Here is a 24,330-nt window from a genome sequence, read left to right as displayed (position 1 = left end):
CAACATGTGTATTTGTTGACATTAGTTAATGCACTGTGAACTAACATGAACAATCAATGAACAGCTGATTGACATTAACAAAGATTAATAAATACTGTAACAAATGTATTGCTCATTGTTAGTTCATGTTAGTAAATACATTAACTAATGAACCTTATTGTAAAGTGTTACCGAGATTTTTGTGTTTCTCTCAGAGCGCTCACCTCTTCTGCGTGTTGGCCAGCTTTTTTTCCCAGGCTCCTTTGCTGGTTCTTGCCTCTGACTCGTATTTCAGTTGCTCCTTGATAAGGAATAGTAGTGAAACAGATTTAGTTGAACAATAATAAATGTATACACTTCAGCTGAGCAATTCAGAACTAAATTCTAATTAAAAGTAGGGCTGTCACTTTACGTTCGAAAATCGATTGCACAATCGATCGGACCAACCAACACAAGTTTCGAAAACGAAAATAAGGAATCGATTTTAACGGCCTTTGGTTTTTTTTAACCAAAAATGGGTGTTAGGTGGACAGATCAGTACAGCACACAGAACATGTAGGATGTTGGAAAATAACAATGTCTTTTCTGTTAAACAAATGCTTTAATATTCGCTATTACTTCAATGCAAGTGAACAAGCGCGCCGTTATCTGTTGTGTAGTGACGTGTGTGTGTTCAAGTAAGCCAGAAATGCGCAGATTCTGCGTAATACGCTGTATTTAAAATATCATGAGGATCACGAGTTGCGTATTTGCGCTAAATCCGCGCAGATTTGGCTTACACGAACTTCCCCAGCAAAGTGAGTAAACATAGAAACGCCAGATTGGCTCGTGATTTGACAGCGTTTCCCGCCAAAGTTCATTTATAGCCGCATTTGGCGAGTCGAGGGTGTTAATCTCAATCCCTGAATGTTGCGCTTCTGTTTGTCATTCTGCATGAAACTTCACGGCAATAAATCATCAGGAATATTGCTGACTTGTGCGCGTCTCAAGCGCCCTCTTTACGCCTGCCTAATGCCTTAGTTGTCCGGGGATTTGCCTACATTTGATGTTGAAAATGGAAACGTCTTCTTTAGACATGGAACATCGATTCAATGAACACTTATGTCTCAAAAATCAAACAGGATTTGTTCACTAAAGTGACAGCTCTATTTAAAAGTAATCACACTACTAGCATTCACAATGCAATGCAAAAATGATTTAGTGAAACTGCAAAAAAAGGCTCATGCAACTGGTGCAAGAACCCAGGACTAATCCTCTTATGACCTGGACGAGTGTGTCGGGACATACACACCTCTTTGATGGCCTTCAGGAGGTCCGGTTTGGCCGGAGCGCTGGGTGGGATGCATCGGTGGCCGCAGAGTTTCAGCGCTGTCATGAAGGAGTTGGCAGCCGCCTGCTCTTCTTTGCTCAGGGCGTCTTTATGATCGTGTAACAGCTCGTACAGATACAGAGCCAGCTTGGGCCCGTGCTAATAACACACACAAGCACAACACAATCAGGAATGATTAGAGGAACCTGTCTTTTTAGGGGTCACCTCCGGAATCAGCTATCAAAACCCTTATTGATCAACCACACACACATTTTCAGAGCATTTAAAAAACATATTTTCCATATTTATGGTTTTTTTTTCAGCTTTAACAGCCATTAGTGATGAAATCCAAAATTTGCATCAAGGTGGAATTTAGAAAAACGTTGCAAAATAGCAAAACTGGGCGTAATCTCACCACTATTTTTGATACAGTAAGTGAAAGTTTTAAATTCACAACACAATTCAGAACACACATGTATTTGAAAATTATATAGGTAACACTTCATATAAGAGTCCAATTAACTGCGACTTTTGCCTCAATAAACTCCTAATGACTGCTTATTAATAGTTAGTAAGGTAGTTGTTAAGTTTAGGTATTGGGTGGATTAAGGGATATAGAATATGGTCATGCAGAATAAGGCATTAATATGTGCTTTATAAGTACTAATAAACAGCCAATATAATAAGCAACTAGTTCATAGTGAGAATCGGACCCTAAACTAAAGTGTTACCATAAAATATTTCAACAAGGATAAAGTAATTAAAAGTTAAAAGAACTATTTGGCCATTTAAATACTACAATATACACATTAAAACAAAGCCTATTTTAAATATAATGTAGTAATTTTAATACCATTTAATTTAAAAACAAGACAATAATGATGAAATAACTCAAAGAACAAAATGAAAACATTCATTAAATCGGCTCTATGGTTTGAGATCAACGGACAAAAGATTGACCCCTAATGCCCAGTGTTGCATTTCTGCTACGCCCAGAAAAAAAGGTCTTAAATTTATGTGCGTCCAAAATTGAAGGGCTTGCAGAAATAAAACAAATAACAAAAAAATAACAAAAAAAACACATTTGTTCCAAGTTGACTGGAACTTTTGTAAGCTGTGACAGTCAACATATTAAAAAATATTCCCCACCAAAACCATTGTTGTGATACATTTCTGTAATGTGTAGTTTCTATCCACAGTTGGACAAAATTAGGTGTTATTTTATCGCTTTACGCAAGAATTGCTATTCAGATGAGTCTCTGAGGGTTAATGAGCTTTTCTCTCTTTTTTTTGCCAGTCTACAGTATAATGGAGAAATGAATACAGCACTAGCGAGAGGACGGCGCTGCTGCTATGGAAACAGTCTCATGAAGATGTTTCTGTGGGTTATTTACTGCATGTCAGAGGAGAGCTGTGGCAAAACCAGCCCAGTGAAATGTCATTGTCTTCCTCCCAATAGAGGAAGTGTGCATGTGTGTTGTCACACTAATCTGAAAACTGTCAGCAAATAACCAAAGCAAAATGTCACACAGTCTCTGGTCGGCATGTAAAAACAAAAAGCCATTTCTGTCAACATATCTGGTGTTTATTGCCCTCACCTCGAGGCCAGGACTGAGGCTTTCTCTGAGGATCTCAGAGTAGCTGTGCTCGTGGACGAACTCTAGCGCCTCCCTCCTGTCCTCCAGAGGTACTGCAGGGCTGAGCGTGTGCACCAGCATTCGGCCGATCTGAACCCTGAACGTGTCACGACAGGACCAGAGGATTCGCCTCCACTGCTGGCGAGGGGCGCCGCCACGACCGGTGCTGCCCTGAGGAAGCAAACATCACACAAACACACTGAGTTAGTCAACACCGGGCCAGCGAGACACAATAACACTAACAGACTATGCATTTATCACATTCACACATGGGCATTAGGTATCAGAAAGACCATGTCAATGGATCAGGATTATTTTATTAATTAAAACATTAGTAACACTTTAGTTTAGGGTCCAATTCTCACTATTAACTAGTTGCTTATTATCATGCATTTTACTAGGAGATTGTATGTTTATTAGTACTTATAAAGCACATATTAATGCCTTATTCTGCATGAACATATTCAACATCCCTTAATCCACCCAATACCTAAACTTAACAACTACCTTACTAACTATTTATAAGCAGTAATTATGAGTTTATTATTAAGACAAAAGTCATAGTTAATAGTTAGTTAATAGTGAGAATTGGACTCTAATCTAAAGTGTGACAAATTTTATTCAAACATTTCTCTTCAAGTTGAAGTACTAAAATAACTAAAACTGAAAAAATAATAAAAACTATATTTAAAAAAGACATTAAAAAATACTAAATAAAAATGAACAAAAAACAACAACAAAATTGCTAAAACTTTCAAATTACAATACAATCTAATCAAAATATTAACAAAAAACTATAATAGTATATAAAGGATACTAAAATAGACTAGATTCACAATCCTTGTCTCGAGATTTATGGGTACAAGAGTGTTAAAGATGTTTTAATAGTGTTTCTTATGATAGTTGGGAAGTTTGATTCATTTTCATTTTCATTTCCAAGTTTCCATTTAAATAAGTGAATTTTTGTTGTAATTAGTTTATATATATATATCACTGTTTATTAAGATTAGGGCTGTCAATTTAAAATAAATAAATTAATTAAACAAGTTACACTATACACTGATTAATCACATTAATCCTAAATAATTAATTAACCAATATTGCTGAGAAAGGCCCCCAAATAAAGATAATTCAAAGATATTGATGGTGACATCAGTGAAAAAGTTGTTGTTTAGAAGCCAATCTAACATTTCTTTGGAACAATGTGCACTGAATACCAAAAATATAACCAGTAACAAACAAAAGAGGGTAATTTGATTTCATGTTGACTTTTAGAAACACTGACGTCTGCTGTAAGTGACTCACCAAGCTGATCTTTATGCCCTCCATCATTAGTTTGAGAATGTCTTTGCTGAAGCTCTTGGTGTTTCCTGGCGGGAGCGGGGTGGAGGGCGTCGAGCCGTTCTCCTCAGACGTCTGTTCGCCAGATAACGGCATGGACATCGAATGATCAGGAGACTCAGGAAAGTTCAGGAGGTCAAAGAAATCATGGTTGACATCTGGAAAGTAATCACAAATTTATTCAGCCTACATGGATTGTTTCTTGTTGTCACTAACAAAAAAGTACCATGGTTATACCGTATTCTTCGAAGTAACTTCCAGAACCATGTCAAATGCATTAAAGTGTTTCTCAAGTCAAGTCAAGTCACGTTTATATATATAGCGCTTTTTACAATACAGATTGTTTCAAAGCAGCTTTACAGAGATAACAGGAAAATAGCGTCACAGTCCAGCTTAAGTAAGATTAGTGATGGTTCATTTTTGTTGTAAAAGTTAATTTAGTTGATTTATATATATATATATATTAGGGGTGTAACGGTTCACAAAATTCATGGTTCGGTTCGATACGATACAGTGGTGGCACGGTTCGGTATGTTTTCGATACAGCAAAAAGAAAGAAATGCCAGAGAAATTTCCTTGATTTTTACATTTTTATTTATTTATTAAAACTAACATCATAAAGTGATTTTAAATGTTTTATTTATTTATTAAAACTAACATCCTAAAGTATGATGTTTTTTTAAATTGAACAATGATGGAGCTATACTTGACTCTTCTTAGCATCATATAAAACAAAAACAGCTCCTTATAAAAAAAGATTAAATGTAATATTGTAGTAGTTATAAACAAAGGTTTATTTTAAGTTCGCTAGGCTCCAGATTAACATTTGAGGGCAGCAATTTTATTCATAATGTCGAAATAATAACAGAGAAATGTGAATGCTTCTCACTAGATCTCGCAGCAATGTTATTACTTCTGTTCAAGATCGGCTCGCACTGCACTGACATTGGTCCAAACTCGTAACGGTTTTGTTAAGCACAAATGAGTTGCGCAGTTTCGTTCCGCTTTCATCTCGTTTGCCATCTGATGTTGAGCAACGTTGTGGTGGTCGAATGCTAAAAAAATGTTTGTCGGCAGGAAAAATGGTCCAACGAATCGTTCGGTTTGAAATGCGTACCGAACCGAAAGCCTCGTACCAAACGGTTCAATACGAATACGTGTACCTTTACACCCCTAATATATATATATATATATATATATATATATATATATATATATATATATATAGCCGCTCTGGAGAAAACCGTGATGTCATCGTCCAGCTCAGCTTTGTTCTCATATAATGGTGTCAATGCAGGCAGATCAATAATCAGAGGTGGGTAGAGTATCCAAACTGTACTCAAGTAAAAGTACAAGTACTTATAGAAATATTTACTCAAATTAAAAGTAATAATCTTAAAAGTTACTTGAGTAAGAGTAAAAAAGTATCCAATGAAAAAACTACTCAAGTAGTTAGTTACTAGTTACTTTGGATCACATAGGCGTATATATATATATATATATAACATGATATTATTTAGATATTTTTTCATTTAAATGACTAAAATTATCATAATTCGATAAGCTATCTTTGCAACAAAAACAGAAGAGACAAACATTATTTCTGTATATCTGTATATTATATCTATAGCCCGAAAACCATTGCCTGTCCTTTGGTTTGTATAATTTCAGTTTGCTTATAGGAGCAATAGAAGTACAGATGATGCTGTTATATCTATAACACATTTTATAAATAGGCATTTAGAGGATCCAAGCTCGTATGCACGTCTTTTATTTGTAGATTTTAGTTCAGCTTTTAATATGTTGCAACCACATCTTTTAATTGCAAGGCTGAATGATTTTAAAGTCAATCCACTTATTATAAAATGGTATTATTCTTTTTTGACCAATCGCAGGCAGCAGGTTAGTGTTAATGGGACACTATCTGAATTTAGAACATTAAGCACAGGAGCCCCTCAGGGCTGTGTTAGCTCACCGGTTTTGTTTACTTTGTATACAGATGATTGCAGAAGGCGTTATTCTAATAACCACATCATTAAGTTCTCAGATGATACTGCAATTTTAGGTTTACTGAAAAAGACAGAGGACTTGTCTGAATATCTGTCAGAGATTGAACAGTTTGTGAATTGGTGCGAGGATAACCACCTAGCTCTGAATGTCAGTAAGACGAATGAAATGGTGTTCGACCCTAGAGGAGTTGGTGATCACAGGCCTGTGATCATCCACAATGAAACCATCACACAGGTCCCTTCACATAAATATCTTGGGGTCTTTTTTGATAATTTACTGACATGGAATATCCATGTAGATAGTCTTTGCAGTAGATTACAACAACGGTTGCACTTTTTACGGCGTCTTAGACTTTATGGTGTGGATCAGAGGTTTATGATAATTTTTTATCAGGCAGTCTTCGAGAGTTTAATTAGATATGGTATTGTAGTCTGGTTTGGTAATCTGTCTGTAGCATGTAGAACTAAACTGGTACGGATGATCCACACTGCCTGGAAAATTATTGGAGTGAAAGAACAGACATCATTGCAGACCCTCTATGAACAGGCTACTTTAACGCAAGCTAAAAAGATTGTGTGCGATCCGTCGCATATCCTGTGCACAGAGTACGAGTTGCTGCCTTCTGGGAGGAGGTTTAGAGTTCCTCGCTGTAGATTGAACAGATTCAAAAACTCATTTATTCCAGTGTCTGTAAAGATGTTAAATGATGGCGGTATGGAGTTGTAAGTTATGCAATTTTTATTATTAATATTGTCTGGTTTGTAAATTTGTTGTATGTTTACTGTATACTGACGGCAGCATGGGTGATGGCCCAACACAAATTTCCCTTCGTGGGACAATAAAGTTTTTACTTACTTACTTACTTACTTAATAGTATAATAACTTATACAACTACATTTGGATTATTAGACAATGTCGGAATAAAGTGACTCTATGGAGTTTTGCATTCAAATGTTAAGGGATGGGAACCATTGACACAGATTAGAAAGTGTTAAAACTCTTCACATCCTCGCAGTCATGTCATGCCCAACACAAACAACGATCAAATACACGGATCTTCTTCTCTCTGTTCTCCAAAATGTATTTAAATGTAGGCTATATTTATGAAAGCATATTTTAACTGGTTAACTGAGTCTAATAAGGCAGTCAAAGGCATTCGTTTTCAAGTCGAGTTCCCACGCCACTGCGCAATACACACACATTGTGTGTGTTCACACATTCATAAACTGGACGATGATAGCTTATTTAATGTATAAAGTAATGTATATGTCCAAAAAAAGGGTATTATGCAGAGATGGGGGACTCGAGTCACATGACTTGACTCGAGTCAGACTCGAGTCGCAAATTTAAGGACTTGAGACTTGCTTGACTAAATTAAGAAAATGACTCGACTTGACTTTGACTTGAGATCCAATGACTTGAGACTTGACTTGACTTGAACTGTATGACTCGAGAATGACTTGATATACATTTTTCATCGCAAATCATCGCAACATCCATTGATAAACAAAATGAAAGCAACGGAACCATTGACGTCAGTCATCAGATTCTGCGCGATTGCGTGACGCTGCACAAGCCCAGAAATAGCCTACATCGCGGTGAGCGCGCTAAATACAAAACATCTCCCTGCCAGCATCGTTTCTTTTTGGATATAAACACTAGAAAATGACCATATTCATGCAAGAAGATTGGTTGTACACATAATAACTGGCAAGGGATATCGGACGACCATCACAACCTCGAACAGTCGAACTTCATTCACCACGTCTAAAAGTAAGCTATGGCTTGTTTAACCTGTTTGTTATAGTTAATTTGACTATCTTTAAATCTAGAGAGAATAATATTGGTCAAAACAGCATGCCTTTATACACAATTATGTTTTCAAATGTAGCTTAAAGGGATACTCCACCAGTTTTTCTTATTAAACTATGTTATTCCCTTAACTAAGACGAGTTGATACATACCTCTCTCGTCTCCGTGCGTGCACTATATCGCTCTGTATTGCCGCAAAACTATGTTAGCACTTAGCTTAGCCCATGCATTAAATATGGGCCAAGCAGAGAAGCGACCAAACACTTCCACGTTTTCCCTATGTAAACACAGTTACTCGAGTAGTGTAACTTGACCTGGGCTGGTGACACAAAATAAACCGTTGCGCTTTTCTAAGCGTTTAAAATTGATGACTATATTGTATGGCGGAATACCATAACAAGTGCTTTTGAGCACTTCGACTTGGCGCAATAATATCTTCACTTGTGAAAAGTCCTCTTACCGGCTCCCGCTTCCTCTCCCCCTCCCTCTGACATTTCCGTCAATACAACCAACGTGACTTTTACTACCTGTGCTATTAGCAAACTGCAGATCATTTGCAATGGCGGACTTTGTAGATGATTATGACTTCTTTGTAGAAGACCCAGGCCAGAGCCATATCTGTTTGAACCCGAGTACACGGAGGAGGAATTAGCTCTTATGGACCGTGAGAGGCAAGAAAGATATGATCCAGAACAGACCGGAGCTGGCGAAAGACCACGGGCTTTCTGTAAGTGATCTGAATATTGTTGGTGTAGCCTCATCCTTTAGGCGTGTTCCTGTGCAGGTATAGTCCTCCTTTGTGAAATGTTCGGAGCAAACACGCCACTTCTTCAGAGTCATCAATGGTGTTTTGGGATTCTTGTTCAAAGCAGCTAACCAAGCTCTCCGCTGTATATGGTGTGTTGGAATTCGGTGAAAAATGACAGCACTACATTCTCCTTATTTTCACAACCCTTTACGATGCACGCTTTAACCATTATTGTACACAAACTAGCTTCCAACAACCTGTTACTTCGTCAACTCCGCTCGAACTACTACTACCGGCGCATGTCACGTTGGTTGTATTGACGGAAATGTCAGAGGGAGGGGGAGAGGAAGCGGGAGCCGGTAAGAGGACTTTTCACAAGTGAAGATATTATTGCGCCAAGTCGAAGTGCTCAAAAGCACTTGTTATGGTATTCCGCCATACAATATAGTCATCAATTTTAAACGCTTAGAAAAGCGCAACGGTTTATTTTGTGTCACCAGCCCAGGTCAAGTTACACTACTCGAGTAACTGTGTTTACATAGGGAAAACGTGGAAGTGTTTGGTCGCTTCTCTGCTTGGCCCATATTTAATGCATGGGCTAAGCTAAGTGCTAACATAGTTTAGCGGCAATACAGAGCGATATAGTGCACGCACTGAGACGAGAGAGGTATGTATCAACTCGTCTTAGTTAAGGGAATAACATAGTTTAATAAGAAAAACTGGTGGAGTATCCCTTTAATGTTGTCAATATTCAAATGATAATTAATGATGGTATATTTTTTGTATAACATTTGCCACATTTCTTTTTAAATCATGCTTTAAAGCCAAAAATGTTGTTCTTTCCAATGACAAAAAACAATATAGAAAACTGTTAGTTTTGTCGTTTATGTTTCTCTTAATGTTATCAGGGGGTTGGTGGCAAAAAATGCTAGCAGAATTAATATGCACCCAAAATTCAAAATGTGGTGGAAAAATGGCCCTAGTATGAGTTATTTTCATAATTATAACATATATAAAAAAAAATATTTCCAGATTATTGGCGCGATTGCAAATGTGATGATTTTATAAAACAGTTCAGTAAACAAAGAGTGAATATTGTGATGTGACATTTTAGACATAATATTCCAAATATTTTCTGTTTTTGCTCTATTTCTCCAATGACAATAGTTCCAAACAATGCGTATTTGTGATTCAGTGACCTAGTTGCTTAGTTCCAGAACGAATCTGTCATTTTGAACAAATCAGTGGACTGCTTCTATGACTCGTACATTAAGACGGTGATCTGGCGCCACCTATTGGCGGTTTTAACTTCATAATGCTAAATGCCAACGGCTGTTATATAACTTATATAAAGGGGATCCCAGTTTGAAGAATGCCATTTGGTGGCATAGGAACCATTATACTTGAATTGTGAATTGTTTAATACCTTTTAATGGTCTTCTGCAATGTTTAGGCATATTTATTTTCTCATGCTCTAATGTTGGCCTAATTTCAGTTACATTTACATTTTAGGCTATGTAGTTTGAAATTGTATTTATTTTTTATTTTTTAGATTTTTATTGTAGTAACCACTCAGCTGTATGTGGAAATGCATATTTAAAAAAAATATGTTGCAAATAAAGCCATAGTCCACAACTTATGTAGTTTTAACTTATTTTAATATATAAATTCAGTGAAATCATCAAACGTTTGTATGACTTGCCAGTGACTTGTGACCTAAGCTACGACTTGACTTGACTTGCTTGACATAAGGCAGTGACTTGACTTGACTTGCTTGCTTTTATAAAAAATTGACTTGGACTTGCTTGAGACTCGAAGGTTAAGACTTGAGACTTGCTTGTGACTTGCACATGTGTGACTTACTCCCACCTCTGGTATTATGTCATACTTTGTAGTAGTGCTATATGGCGTAATAATCTGTTTGGTTGTAAAATGTATTACCTGAATGAAATGAAATCGAATGTATCGTCGTGTGGAATAATTCATTCACAGACAGCTTACGAAGTAACATACGATGTTCAACTAATAAAGATCTTCATCGCTGGCAAAAAATACGATGCATTTGCAGATTTACTTTCTAGACTGTACTGTAGACTGTGGACCGCCACTTCATACAACGCTCCTGACGTTCTTAAATCTTCCTGTTACGACTCCGAGACGATTCAGTGCGTGCAGGAAACTGAACAGATCATTCCAACTGATTCGCGAACCGATTTAGACAGATCTGCCCAACTTGTTTGATGAAGTCTTTGAACAGAATCGACTCAAAAGAGTGATTCATTTGTGAATTGAGCATCGTTCATGCCCAGAAAAAAGAGAGAGCGCGCGCTTAGAATAAACTACGCTTTTAACAACATATTGCATTAAAATAAAGTAACGAGAGGAACGTCGCCCAACGTAACGAAGTAAAAGTACAGTTTTTTCATTAGAAATGTACTCGAGTTAAAGTAAAAGTACCCACAATTAAATCTACTCTTAAAAGTAAAAAATTTCCCAAAAAATACTCAAGTAAATGTACTTCGTTACTACCCACCTCTGTCAATAATATTGTTGAATATCAAACGTTCAATGATGTTTGTCGTATGTACCTTGATAGATGAGTCTGTTTACGGCCAGAACCACGAGTCTCTGCAGTCGCTGGACCAGCTCCGTCTCACTGGCTCTGATGGGGTTTTCTTGACTCATTCTGCGCTGCATCATCTCAGTGAGTTCATCGCTGGCCACGGAGCGCATTCGCGTCAGCAACGAGTCCGACTGGGCCAGCGTGAACCGCCTCCGGCCTGATCAAAACATGCATGTAGTGAACACAACAACAAACTGTGTGTGAAGAGCAGAGGATATTAATATCAATATCTCATCACCTCATAAACACATAGACAGAGAGGCATTAAAAACAACCTTGATTGATGTTAAGTGGTTAGACAAGGCAGGTTGTCATTTACACCTGACATGCAACATGCATCCTTGCTAGCAAAGTTTAAAACTTGTACAAATGGCTATATATTGTATGAGTAGGTGAGCCTTAAATGTTTTTATGATTCATCAGGGTGCATTAGTTTAGATAGTCCAGTTTAAATTGAAAAAAAAAAAAGTGAAATATTATTACAATTTATATTAACTGTTTTCTATGTGAATATATTATATAATGTAATTTATTCCTGTGATCAAAGCTGAATTTTCAGCATCATTACTCCAGTCTTTAGTATCACATGATCCTTCAGAAATCATTCGGTAACACTTTACAATAAGGTTCATTAGTTAACATTAGTTAGCATGAACTAATAATGAACTGCACTTATACAGCATTTCAACATTTACTAATACTTTATTAAAATCTTGTTAACATTAGTTAATGCACTGTGACCTAACATGAACAAACAATGAACAGCTGTATTTTTAATAACTAACGTTAACAAAGATGAACAAATACAGAAACAAATGTATCATTCATGGTTAGTTCATGTTAGTTAATATATTAATTAATGTTAACTAATGAACCAATCACTCTAATATGATGATTTGATGCTCAAGAAACATTTCTGATTATAATCAATGTTGAAAACAGTTCAATCCCTTTTTTTCAGGATTCTTTAATAAAAAGAAAGTTAAAAAGAAAAGCATTTATTTGAAATTGAATCCTTTGTAACATTATAAATGTCACTAATGATCAATTAAATGCATCCTTGCTGTATTTTTTAATCCTAGATGGATGTTAGTGCCAGGTGTAAATGAGAGAGAATGAGACTGATAGACAGACAGAGTTGCAGAAACACTTTTAGAGGCCTGGTGCAACTCTGACTCAAGACTGTGTGTATTTAGTCTTGGATCATTCGTGTTAAAGCACACACAGGCACCAGTAGTTTGGGACACGGGGCAGATGAGCGGCACACAAGCTTTAATCAGTTCACTTTCACACGACCAACATCCCTGAGAGAGCCAGGATGTTGTCGCCCATCTTTGCGAATGGGGTCGATGGCTACCTGTGTCTGAGGGGAACATGTAGGAGTTTGGTCCGGTTGGGGAAGGGAGGGGGGAATCCTGGGACAAGAAGCTGAACGGGGAGGGTAGAGGGATCAGGCCGTACGAGCAGTAGTGCTGCCGGGGAATACGGGGAATTATGGAGTCTTTCAGCCCCATTGAACCTTGGGAGTGTGAGGGGAGGTGATAATACAACAAAAACACATGAGCAAACAAGCGTGACATCCAGGGCTGATGGTTAATACAAGATGAATGGAGATGAAACGCATTCAGACACATGGATATGGAAATTAAAGGAACAGTTCACCTAAAAAAAAAAAGAGCAACATGGATATTCGTCAAGATTTATAAAGAAGAAGAAGAAAAAAAAAAGGTTTGGAACAGGGTTATTATCATTAACTAAAACTAAACCATAAAATAATAATACATTACTTGAAATAAAATAAATGATAACTGAAATTAAAAACTTATTTTATTTTAGTTACTTGCTAAGGAAACTTTTCACATTTTCATTTAGTTTAACTTGATGAACTGAAATAACTAAAACTAAAATATATACACATAATATAATAATATATAGACATTTCAAAAATAGGAAAAATAAAAAAGCACAACTAAATTACTAAAACTTTAACATTAAAACTTGATTTAATAGTTTATTTATCATACAAAAAAATAACCATGAACAACTGAGTAAGAGTAAACGGTGACAAAAGTTTATTTTAGGGTAAACTGTCCCTTTAAATGCAAACCCAAACTATCAAATGAACATGAGAATTACTAGGGAAGCAACGAATTTCAGAAAAAACTATTTTCGGTTTCAGTCTGAAATCAGTGACCGAAACAGACGTTTAAATAGCGCTTCTCCGATGGCACGTTTAGACTGTGTTCAGTGTCTCATTTGTGCAGAAAATAGCTACAACAGTTAAACGTGTCAGCTCTGTGGACACTAGCTCTGGATTGACAATGATAATTTCTCGATTTTAATCGATAATGATATGGTTTCTTAAATCTAAAATGTTTAGCTCCTCTAAAAATTCAATAATCGCAAAAAGCTTTTTTTTTTTACCTTTCTTCATCAGTTTCCTAAACTCGCTACTTCAGACTATGCGATCATCTCATCTACTCTTGTCTACAAGTTACAGCACCAAATAAACATGAATGAATACCAGAAACTATGTTGAAAGATGCAGTATAACTTAAATGTTTATTGCTTAATGCTCAAAGTCCCCCTATGGTGAAAATCCAGCTTTAAAATGTTGTTTATATGTCTATGTGGTGTTTTTAATATGCTTAAATTCATAAGTCGACAGCATTGCTGAGTATTTCCTCCTTAAAACTGCAGTGAACCAAAGACAGTCTCAAAAACACTGTTTGAAATCGCTGGTGTTTCTGACGTCACAAACGACCTTGTAACCAATCAGATCAACGTGTGATCGTCAACCAGTGGATCTCTGAGCTGAGGGAGTGAGTGGAGGCGGGGCTCAAACGCTTAAATATGTCATTTTGGTGATCAAAGATGAGTTTTAAGGGATAAAATTATTGACTACAGGGGGACTTTCAACAACAAACTGGAGTAGAAACAATTTTGTTATTAATAAGTTTAAATAAAAACTGCCTTATGTTTGATTTAAATGTGTTTACAACTCAGTTTTAGCTATTTGAGTGTTGATTATCAAGTAAGTTTGAATAATTTATTGATTTATTTTCAGTTTCAGTCAAGTGCATCAAGAATTTTCAGTTTCGGCCCAAAATCTCTAAAAAAAAACAAAAACAAAAAAACTCTTTCAACTCTAAACTGTCTCACCTGCGATGCTTTTGCGCTTCTGCTGTAGAGCGTGATGTGGCGAGGTGGGGACGTGCACGTAGCTGCCTGATTTCTGAGGGTCCTGATTGGCTGTGGTCTTGATGAAATCAATGGCTGCCTGTATCACGCGGAACTGCAGCGCCAGGGCCATTTCTGAAAGACGAAATTACAACAGAATATGTCCTATTACATTCGAATGACACGTCACATACCGCATCATCAGACAAAAGTATTTGTTTTTTACCCTGTGTGCGCCGAACTTTGCTGGTTTGCATGTAGCCCAACAGGGTGATCAGGTCTTCAATGATGCGGAAGTACTGAGAGCCCGAGGAGCTGCAGGAGTGGATGGTGACGGCCACCAACAGCTGCTGAATGTCACATACCACCAGTTTGTAGTCATTCGGAGGAATCCTACAGAGCCAACAACATCAAGAAAGAGTTCACTTACTGTAGTTATTATTAGGGATGTCCCGATCCGATCACGCGATCGGGAATCGGGCCCGATCACGTGGTTTCAGACTCGATCGGAATCGGACGTTACCTCCCGATCAGGACTCGGATAAATGTAAATTAGGGGTGTAACGGTACATGTATTCGTAATTCTTGAACCGTTTCGGTTCGAGGCTTCCGGTTCGGTACGCATACAAACCGAACGATTCCTAGGACCATTTTTCCTGCAGACAAAATCCGCGCTGGCGCGATCACCACAACGTTACGCAACATCAAATGGCAAACGTAATGAAAGCGGAACGAAACTGCGCTTCTCATTATATTGTGCTTAACGGACCATTTATCAGTTCGGACCAGCAACATCTGTGCAGCGCGAGATCAAGCGACACAGCGCTGAGAGATCCAGTGAAGAAAACATTTGAGTTCGCCACTGAAGTAATAACATCGCTGCGAGATCTAGTGAAGCATTCACATTTCTCCGTTATTAACCGTAGATCTCTATTAGATCAAACAGCGCTGACGTGGACACCAGGAGAAACATTGTGCCGTGAATGAACATGGATTTAATGTTGCACTTCAAAACTCAAATATTATATAAATATATATTTAAATGTTATTTTTAATGTGATGACCAAAACATTATTTGTTCATCCTTCAAAGATTACCCCCATTTATAAACCTGAAAGTTTCAAGATGTAGGAAAAACTCAAACTGATTTAAAAATAGTTTTTCTTTTAATAAATAGGAAATTTCTCTGGCATTTCTTTATTTTTGCTGTATCGAATCGAACCGCAAATTTTGAGAACTGTTACACACCTAATGTATATACACTCACCGGCCACTTTATTAGGTACCCCATGCTAGTAACGGGTTGGACCCCCTTTTGCCTTCAGAACTGCCTCAATTCTTCGTGGCATAGATTCAACAAGGTGCTGGAAGCATTCCTCAGGGAGTTTGGTCCATATTGACATGATGGCATCACACAGTTACCGCAGATTTGTCGGCTGCACATCCATGATGCGAATCTCCCGTTCCACCACATCCCAAAGATGCTCTATTGGGTTGAGATCTGGTGACTGTGGAGGCCATTTTAGTACAGTGAACTCATTGTCATGTTCAAGAAACCAATTTGAAATGATTAGAGCTTTGTGACATGGTGGAAGTAGCCATCAGAGGATGGGTACATGGTGGCCATAAAGGGATGGACATGGTCAGAAACAATGCTCAGGTAGGCCGTGGCATTTAAACGATGCCCAATTGGCACTAAGGGGCCTAAAGTGTGCCAGGAAAACATCCCCCACACCATTACACCACCACCACCAGCCTGCACAGTGGTAACAAGGCATGATGGTTCCATGTTCTCATTCTGTTTACGCCAAATTCTGACTCTAACATCTGAATGTCTCAACAGAAATCGAGACTCATCAGACCAGGCAACATTTTTCCAGTCTTCAACTGTTCAATTTTGGTGAGCTCTTGCAAATTGTAGCCTCTTTTTCCTATTTGTAGTGGAGATGAGTGGTACCCGGTGGAGTCTTCTGCTGTTGTAGCCCATCCGCCTCAAGGTTGTGCGTGTTGTGGCTTCACAAATGCTTTGCTGCATACCTCGGTTGTAACGAGTGGTTATTTCAGTCACTGTTGCCCTTCTATCAGCTCGAACCAGTCTGGCCATTCTCCTCTGACCTCTGGCATCAACAAGGCATTTCCGCCCACAGAACTGCCGCTCACTGGATGTTTTTTCTTTTTCGGACCATTCTCTGTAAACCCTAGAGATGGTTGTGCGTGAAAATCCCAGTAGATTAGCAGTTTCTGAAATACTCAGACCAGCCCTTCTGGCACCAACAATCATGCCACGTTCAAAGTCACTCAAATCAACTTTCTTCCCCATACTGATGCTCGGTTTGAACTGCAGGAGATTGTCTTGACCATGTCTACATGCACTGAGTTGCCGCCATGTGATTGGCTGCTTAGAAATTAAGTGTTAACGAGCAGTTGGACAGGTGTACCTAATAAAGTGGCCGGTGAGTGTATATATTCTCATTATTTTTTTATACACTTTTAAAACATTTTTATTTTTTGTTTACATGCCTGCCGGGTATTTTAAGTTGAGGTGCTATTTTTTTTATATTAGACTTTTTCTATATTTACTGTTGCACTAAAGTCCAAAAGTGAAGATTTTATGTTATTTATTACTTGATTGTTCAAGCTACCTCACAGAAGTGCTCTGTTTGTTAACAGAGTTGTTGAATGTTAAAATAAGGTGAATTAAATAAAAAATAAGGAACATCCTGGATCTGTTTTTTCTCTCTTCTTTATTTTTTTTTTTATGTATTATATAAGTATCGGATCGGGACTCGGTATCGGTAGATACTCAAAATCAAATGACTCGGACTCGAGGGCAAAAAAACCTGATCGGGACATCCCTAGTTATTATGTATAATCTTTCATTTTAGAGACATAGGGTCCAATGAAATGGATTCCGTTTTAATGGTTAAATAAAATGTTAGTAATCATTTAAAAAGCATGCCTAAATGATTGAAATAATAAAACTTATACAATTTAACAACACTTTATTAAAAGTTAGAATAAACAATAACAACAAAATAACAAAAATATTTTTTTAGGGCTATTTTTTTATTTTGCCTAAATTTGGTGTTTTCTGTTCTAATCTGTTGTTTTAATCAAAAAGCATGTCTGAATTCAATTGAATGCATGCAACATCAACAATTTACAGTAATAAGGCCCTATAAAAAGTTGGTATTTTTTCTGGATTTATGATTTACTTCTTAATTTTAAATATGGAGGAAAAAGTATGATTCCTTGATTGTATAATTATCATTATTACTACTTTGAGAAGCACATTCTACTGTACAATAGTAATACTTTTCTGTGATCATTTCTTCAAGGTAAACCAAACTTTTATTTTGGCGGGTTGTAGCGAAGAGCTTTGAGTTTGTGTGTATATCAGACGATAGTTTTCTGGAGATGAAGTTCATGTCCTCGTGTAGCGAGACGGCAGACGAGCGTCACACGCGTTTGAGTTTGTGTAGTAGAGCAAACTGAGACACACACAACGTGGAGACTTCAGATCTCAATAGCAAAAGAGACACTAGTCCATATCGTGATTTAATTAAGTGTTAGGCCTTACTTTTGATTTGTTCATCTAAAATTAGCAAAATTCAATGACATTCTACGTTACACTGTAAGTTCCATTTTTACGACTGAATTCTGCGATTTCGATCATGTTATCTGAATTGAAAAAATCATAGGAAACTGGAGAAAAATGCTCAAGTATGCTGGCATACTACAGTTTCAAAGGAGCTTTCCCAACACTGACATCAATGTAAATATGACATCTAGTCCGACTAAAGCCGGGTGCACACTGTGAGATTTTGGCCACGATTTGGCCGTCTGAGACAAATTTAGCAAATCCTAAAAGATTGCTCTGATCCTAGGCTAAAATCTGAAGTCTTTTATCGTTAGTTCGACTTATGTTGTAGGGATGCTCATATTGACCGTTTAACCGTTAACCGAAAGTAAAAATTTTGACCGATTAATACTATCAGTTAAACGGTTTAACAGTTAAAATGTTTGGTTTTTTTGGTAGTTTTTTGTTTTTGTTTGCTGCATGGTTAAAAAAAATACTATAAAAAATATACTATATCGCCTATATTTGTAACTCACGGGGCGCGGCGACACGCGCAACCACACGTGCCTACAGACATATTTCACTGAGCAAGCAAAATGAAGCGAGCGAGCGAAAAGAAGTGCTGTGTGGGACCATTTCGACAGAAAGGGTGACGAAGTTACTTGCAAAATCTGCTACGCGGTATTAAAATACAGCAGTAGTTACAAGTACAATGCAATATCACTTGCGAAGCAAACATCCACAAGCAAATGAAAGTCTGTTTGCACGTTAAAATAAAGTCTGTGAATTTTTTATTTATTTTTAACGGGTCACAGACACTCGTCAATTTTATTTTTATTTAATTCAATAGGCTATTATAATCTCTATAATCAGTTTAACGGTTTATACTCGGATAACTAGAGGCGGTTGTCGGTTTTCAAAATAAAATTTTACCTCCGACGAAGTTCTGGCAGTGTCAAAGATTTGACTCTCAGTCCTTCAGTGTGACTCTCCTATGACGACCGTCAAATTGTCTTTGTTTTTCCAAGACAAGCCATGACCAAAATGAACATTAGAGATTTCTTTGTAGCCACCGTTTCAATCCCGAATGTAACGCAGCTCACAGTAACCGAACAAGTCATTTATTGATAATGTAAAACTCTGGACAAGTTTTCTTGCGTGCGTCCATTTTTAACGCGTCTTGACTGTTGTACAGTCTGACATTAATGACAACTGAGATCTTACAGTGTGACATGGCTTACTGTACGAACACACCGCCGTCGTCGGACTTGAGCTTCCAAAGCTACCAGAAGTCATTCAGCTGCAAGGAGCGTCAAATCCATCAGCGTCGTGTTTTGAGCGTCAATCAGAAAGTTAAAAGTAGCTCAACTTTATGGTAATGAGTTATGATGTGGTTCAGCGGCAAAACGCCAGCAACCAATCGGAATATAGACGTCCTTCGCGCTGGCTGATTCCGGAGAAACATACGATGTAAACTTTCGTTCCTACCAAAACATTAGTTTCCGAGAAAATGGAGGAGAAGCTAATCATCACTGTTGCTGGGTTTCCTATCATTTATGATATGACGTAGGGGTGGGCGATATAAGCAAAAATTCATATCACGATATTTTTCACTGTCCGGACGATATCGATATTATATTGCGATATGAGAAAAAAAATTTGGAATCACATTTTAGTACACCTTAGTTAAATTACAGGCAAAATATGTATTTTAACCCTATTACTAGAAAAAGGTGAGGGATTTAATTGGACATAGACCTGAAAAATCTTTTTTTATTGTGCCATTGTTTTTCTCAAAAAGTGCAAACGTGCAACATGAGGTATGCCTGAATTCACTAGTTATCTCTTTCCACTTTTTATTTTGCGGGGGTCAAATAATTCCTTCGTTAACAATTCGTAAGATGAGTAACACTGGAGTTTGGTTTATTGAATACGTTATAATCAATACATATGAAATAGTGTGATTTCAGAGAGGTTTGACACTTAGGCCTAATTGAAGACAACATTATGTTAACCGAGAAGTTTTTGTATACTGACCAAAAGAGAGAAGTAGGCTACATCCTGCTAATTCAGTAGTGAGAATTTAATTGTTGTTTTTATATATATTGTTGTCCATTTATCGAACTTTCATACCTCTTATATAGTAATTATATATAACTATGTATCAATTTACTAATGCTCGGATACACGCGGTCTCTCTCGCTGTCGATCGCGGAGTTCGCTTCGCTTTTATCCAGTCCGGCGCCTCAGACAGACGCTGTGTGTGTGTGTGTGTGTGTGTGTGTGTGTGTGTGTGTGTGTGTGTGTGTGTGTGCGTGTGCGTGTGCGAGAGGCGCGTGTGTGACAAGACGGAGTGACACACTGTCACAGTGACAGAGAACGAATACACTGCGTGTTTTAAATAGCGTGAAAAAAAATAATAATAATAATAACAAAAACGCATTATGTGGCGGCCGGTGTTGATTCTGTGGCGCACCGCCACGAATTAGTGTGTGTGTGGTGGGAAACACTGGACTGTTACCATGCTCTCAGTGTTTGATTATTAATGCCTGTGCATCACGCGAGTTGGACACAAGAGGAAAAGGTTAAGTTCAGCCTCGATTTTGTATCGTCATTAGTAGTGTTATTTTAACGTTGTAAAGAGTACCAAATTGAACAAAACAATATAACTACAAAATTTGAATTTATGAATATCTAACGGTATTCTCGGTATCGCAAAATCCATATCATGGTACAACATAATACCGGTAGTCACGTTCATACCGGTATAGCGCCCACCCCTAATATGACGTTGTTTGCATATTGATAACGGTCCTGGAGGGTGTCATGAACCCAAAATCTCCGAGTCTGACGTCTTCTCCGCAAATATAATACAGCAGCACCAAACACAACAACTTTGCGATGATCCATAATGATCCAGTGATACACATTTGAGAATGAGTGCAACTTTTATTGGAAATATTTACGAACGCTTGTTTTAAGCTGGAATGCAATTCATTTGCTCACGGTAACACCGATTTGACCAATTGCAATAGATGCAAATAATAATAATAATAGCTAATTATTCTTTTTTCCCCCCAACCAAATGAGACCAAAACGGTTATAAAAATGCTGTCATTATAAAAAGGTTCTAGTGTCAATGTATTGCTTGTTTTTTCTGTTTACATTTCATGTTGTGATACTTCTCTTCTCCCTGCTACGTCAGAGCAGCCAAAGCGTCAACAAGCTTCCCCGTACTTTTTGACAAGCGTCCTTGACAGGGCGGCCAGAGCTTCTTTGCCACTCAAGTCGGCGGGCGGTGTGAACGTACAGTTACAGCGATCGTGTTCATACAGTCTGACAAGCAACAATCGTAAAGGACTATTATAAATCGCAGTGTGCGTCTGACTAAGGCACATTACCCGTTCTCCAGGCCGTTGAGGGTGGAGAGCGTGTTGAAGAGCACGTAGAGTAAGCCGTGGTCCAGTAAGATGTCGGCCAGCTTCGGGCAGGCGTTGAGGAGCTGCAGAAGAAGACACAGGCCGTTGTGCACCAGCGAGTTCTCGTACAGAGAGTTCTCCAGCAGACCCAGCACTGGGATGATGCAGCGCTTCCTGAACGGGGAGATGTTCTCCATGTCTTCCAGATCCAGACTGGGAGAAGACAGGATTGTGGTTATTGACACGGGCAATGTTGGGTAAAGGTTCATTTAGAAATCATGCAGGAGTTTCTTGAATGCGTTTCCTGCCACATATTCCTTGCAGAAAAAACTAAACAAAATTATAGGCTATATATATATATATATATATATATATATATATATATATATTTTTAGTATCATTAATATATTATAGTATTGATTAATATTTTATTAAATTAGCTTTTTTTGTATTTTAATTTTAGGTAATGTTTCAATACTGTTGTTTTTTAATAGGTCTATTTAGTTTTTATTCATTTTTATTTCAGTTGTAAATGTAATTATACCCATTTTAGTTCTTTAACTTAAACTCATATATCTTTTTTCAATTAAAGTTTTTTTTTTTTATTTCTTTAAACTTTTTAAAAAAAATATTTGTACAAAAATATATATTTAATACAATTTTAATAATAATATATTATAATATAGTTTTACAATATTTTTAATACAATTGCTGTTTAATTTACAGTAAAATAAATAAATAAATAAATAAATAAAACATTAATAGCCAACACATGGCAACTAACTAAAATAAAATAAGTTAAAGTTTTTTATATATCTTTATTTTGATCAATATTTATTTTATTTCTTTAAACTTAAAGGATTTTTAAAAAAATCAATTAGTTAATGACAACATATATATATGATACATATGAAATGTATTATATATATATATATATATATATATATATAATGTTATAATAATATTTTTCATACAAATAATAAAATGTTTCATTTTCATAAATAAACAATATAGCCGATACATTTAATCAAATCACCCTCCACTGGCATGTGTGGCTAATTTTATACTCTGGAGCTAAATTTCCAAATATGCTAAATGAGGCCACAAACCCATCTCAAGAGGCATTCACCACGGATAGTCATGTCGTCAGTTCTAGACTGTTCGCACACACACTCACTCTTCCTCGAGCCCCACCGGTCGACCGAACAGCATCTCGAGGAAACACTCCAGCAGACCATGTGACCCCTGGTGCAGGAACAGCTGATTGGCCAGCAGTGAGAACCCATGGTTCTTCAGGAACTTCTCCTTCTGCTCTTTCTGAGCGCGGGTGAAGTAGGCGTCCAGGAGCTACATGAATAAAAGGACATAAAAGTAAATAAATGAAACTCATTGCTAAAGCACTCCTGCACCGGTCTTTGCTTAGAGTGGTCAATAAAACTGGTGAATTAGCAATTTTCACATCAGCTAAAATAAACAAGCCACAGCAGCAGATGTGATAAATTAACACAGCTCTATAGAGAGAGAAAAAGCCAACATTTTCTGTCCTCATTTTTTTTAATAATCTTATATTTTCATGATTTGTTTGGACAGCAAATAACAGATTCTTCTCCACAAACATTACATTTTCTATGCAAGTTTCGATAAGAAAAAAAGGAAACTATGTGAGTGTGATGATTTCATCATACACTAAGAAATACAAAAAATGTAACAAAAATGTTGATAGAAATACTATTTAAATATATTGGCATTATCTAATGTGGGGGTCTATTTACAAAAAAGGCACATATTCCCCTAAAAACATCATATTTTGTCATTAATTGGATTCTATTGAGTGACTTTACAAAATCCATTTCTAAATGTATTCCAGAAAATGTTGTGGTTAAGAACCCCAAAATGAAACAATTAATAATATTGTGAATCATTTAAATTCAACAATAAATATATTTCTCTAAGTTAGGAAGAGGGAGAGTTTAACCAACTTTTCAATATTTTTGTAATGTTTATGTGGAAGTAGTAAGTATTACCATGTTCACTGATTCAGTCCTGTCCACATTATAGAAAGAGGTTTTCTGCTTTAATAAGCATAAATTAAGTTAAAGCTTTCTCCATTTGTGTGGATGCTGCACATGGGAATCTGATTGTTGGCAACAATGTTGAATGCTTTGAAATGTATTGCAGTGTGATCTAAAACCACTTTACACAGCATTTTTAATTAAATTATATGTATTGTGCATGCAGTTTTAATGAGCTCACATATAAACAAAGACTTCGTGGAATATTTGTTTTTGTTTTTTAATTAACTTATCACACCGTTAATGCCTTTGAAATGAACTAGTGAAGGTCTTAAAAGTGGTATAAACTCATGATCACATTTTGAGATGAAACTTATTGATCAATGTTAAATATGATCACCATTGTTGTTTGGTTTTATAATTATGTACGGACCATGAATATGTCAGAGAATTGTATTATTGGTAATGTATTTATAACTTTTATTATTATTATTTAAATGTTATCTCCCTACAATGATATTTGTCATTTGTAAATTAGTACAGTATTTAAAGTTTATTTATCATTTTGTATTTTTATTTACTTATAGTTGTTATTATTAACAATTACTTTTGTTATTGTTGTCTTAACTTTTATGTAATTTATGTTTAATTATTTTCGGCGGAAAGGGTTATTTTGGGGG

At 36.8% G+C, this 24,330-nt stretch overlaps 1 protein-coding gene across 3 annotated transcripts in view; it reads right to left on the bottom strand.

The window, feature by feature from the left end:
- The window catches only part of lyst (lysosomal trafficking regulator), a 167,023-nt gene that overhangs the window by 41,000 nt on the left and 101,693 nt on the right, over positions 1-24,330 (bottom strand). For 2 of the 3 annotated variants that reach the window (XM_056232662.1, XM_056232664.1), the window contains 10 exons: positions 22,816-22,985; positions 21,621-21,851; positions 14,866-15,032; positions 14,622-14,774; positions 12,817-12,978; positions 11,425-11,616; positions 4,231-4,424; positions 2,887-3,096; positions 1,271-1,447; positions 204-280 (listed from right to left, as the gene is read on the bottom strand). In XM_056232662.1, the coding sequence (XP_056088637.1) occupies positions 204-280; positions 1,271-1,447; positions 2,887-3,096; positions 4,231-4,424; positions 11,425-11,616; positions 12,817-12,978; positions 14,622-14,774; positions 14,866-15,032; positions 21,621-21,851; positions 22,816-22,985 (1,733 nt within the window). The remainder of the gene's footprint in view (positions 1-203; positions 281-1,270; positions 1,448-2,886; positions 3,097-4,230; positions 4,425-11,424; positions 11,617-12,816; positions 12,979-14,621; positions 14,775-14,865; positions 15,033-21,620; positions 21,852-22,815; positions 22,986-24,330) is intronic. The other variant, XM_056232663.1, reaches the window with a different exon arrangement.

The sequence above is a fragment of the Rhinichthys klamathensis genome, unplaced genomic scaffold, assembly GCF_029890125.1.
Source record: "Rhinichthys klamathensis goyatoka isolate OS25496 unplaced genomic scaffold, OSU_Roscu_1.1 h1tg000352l_1, whole genome shotgun sequence".
NCBI classification, from domain to species: Eukaryota; Metazoa; Chordata; class Actinopteri; order Cypriniformes; family Leuciscidae; genus Rhinichthys; species Rhinichthys klamathensis.
The sequence above is the reverse complement of the archived record's forward strand: the minus strand, read 5'-3'. Positions and strand labels throughout refer to the sequence as shown.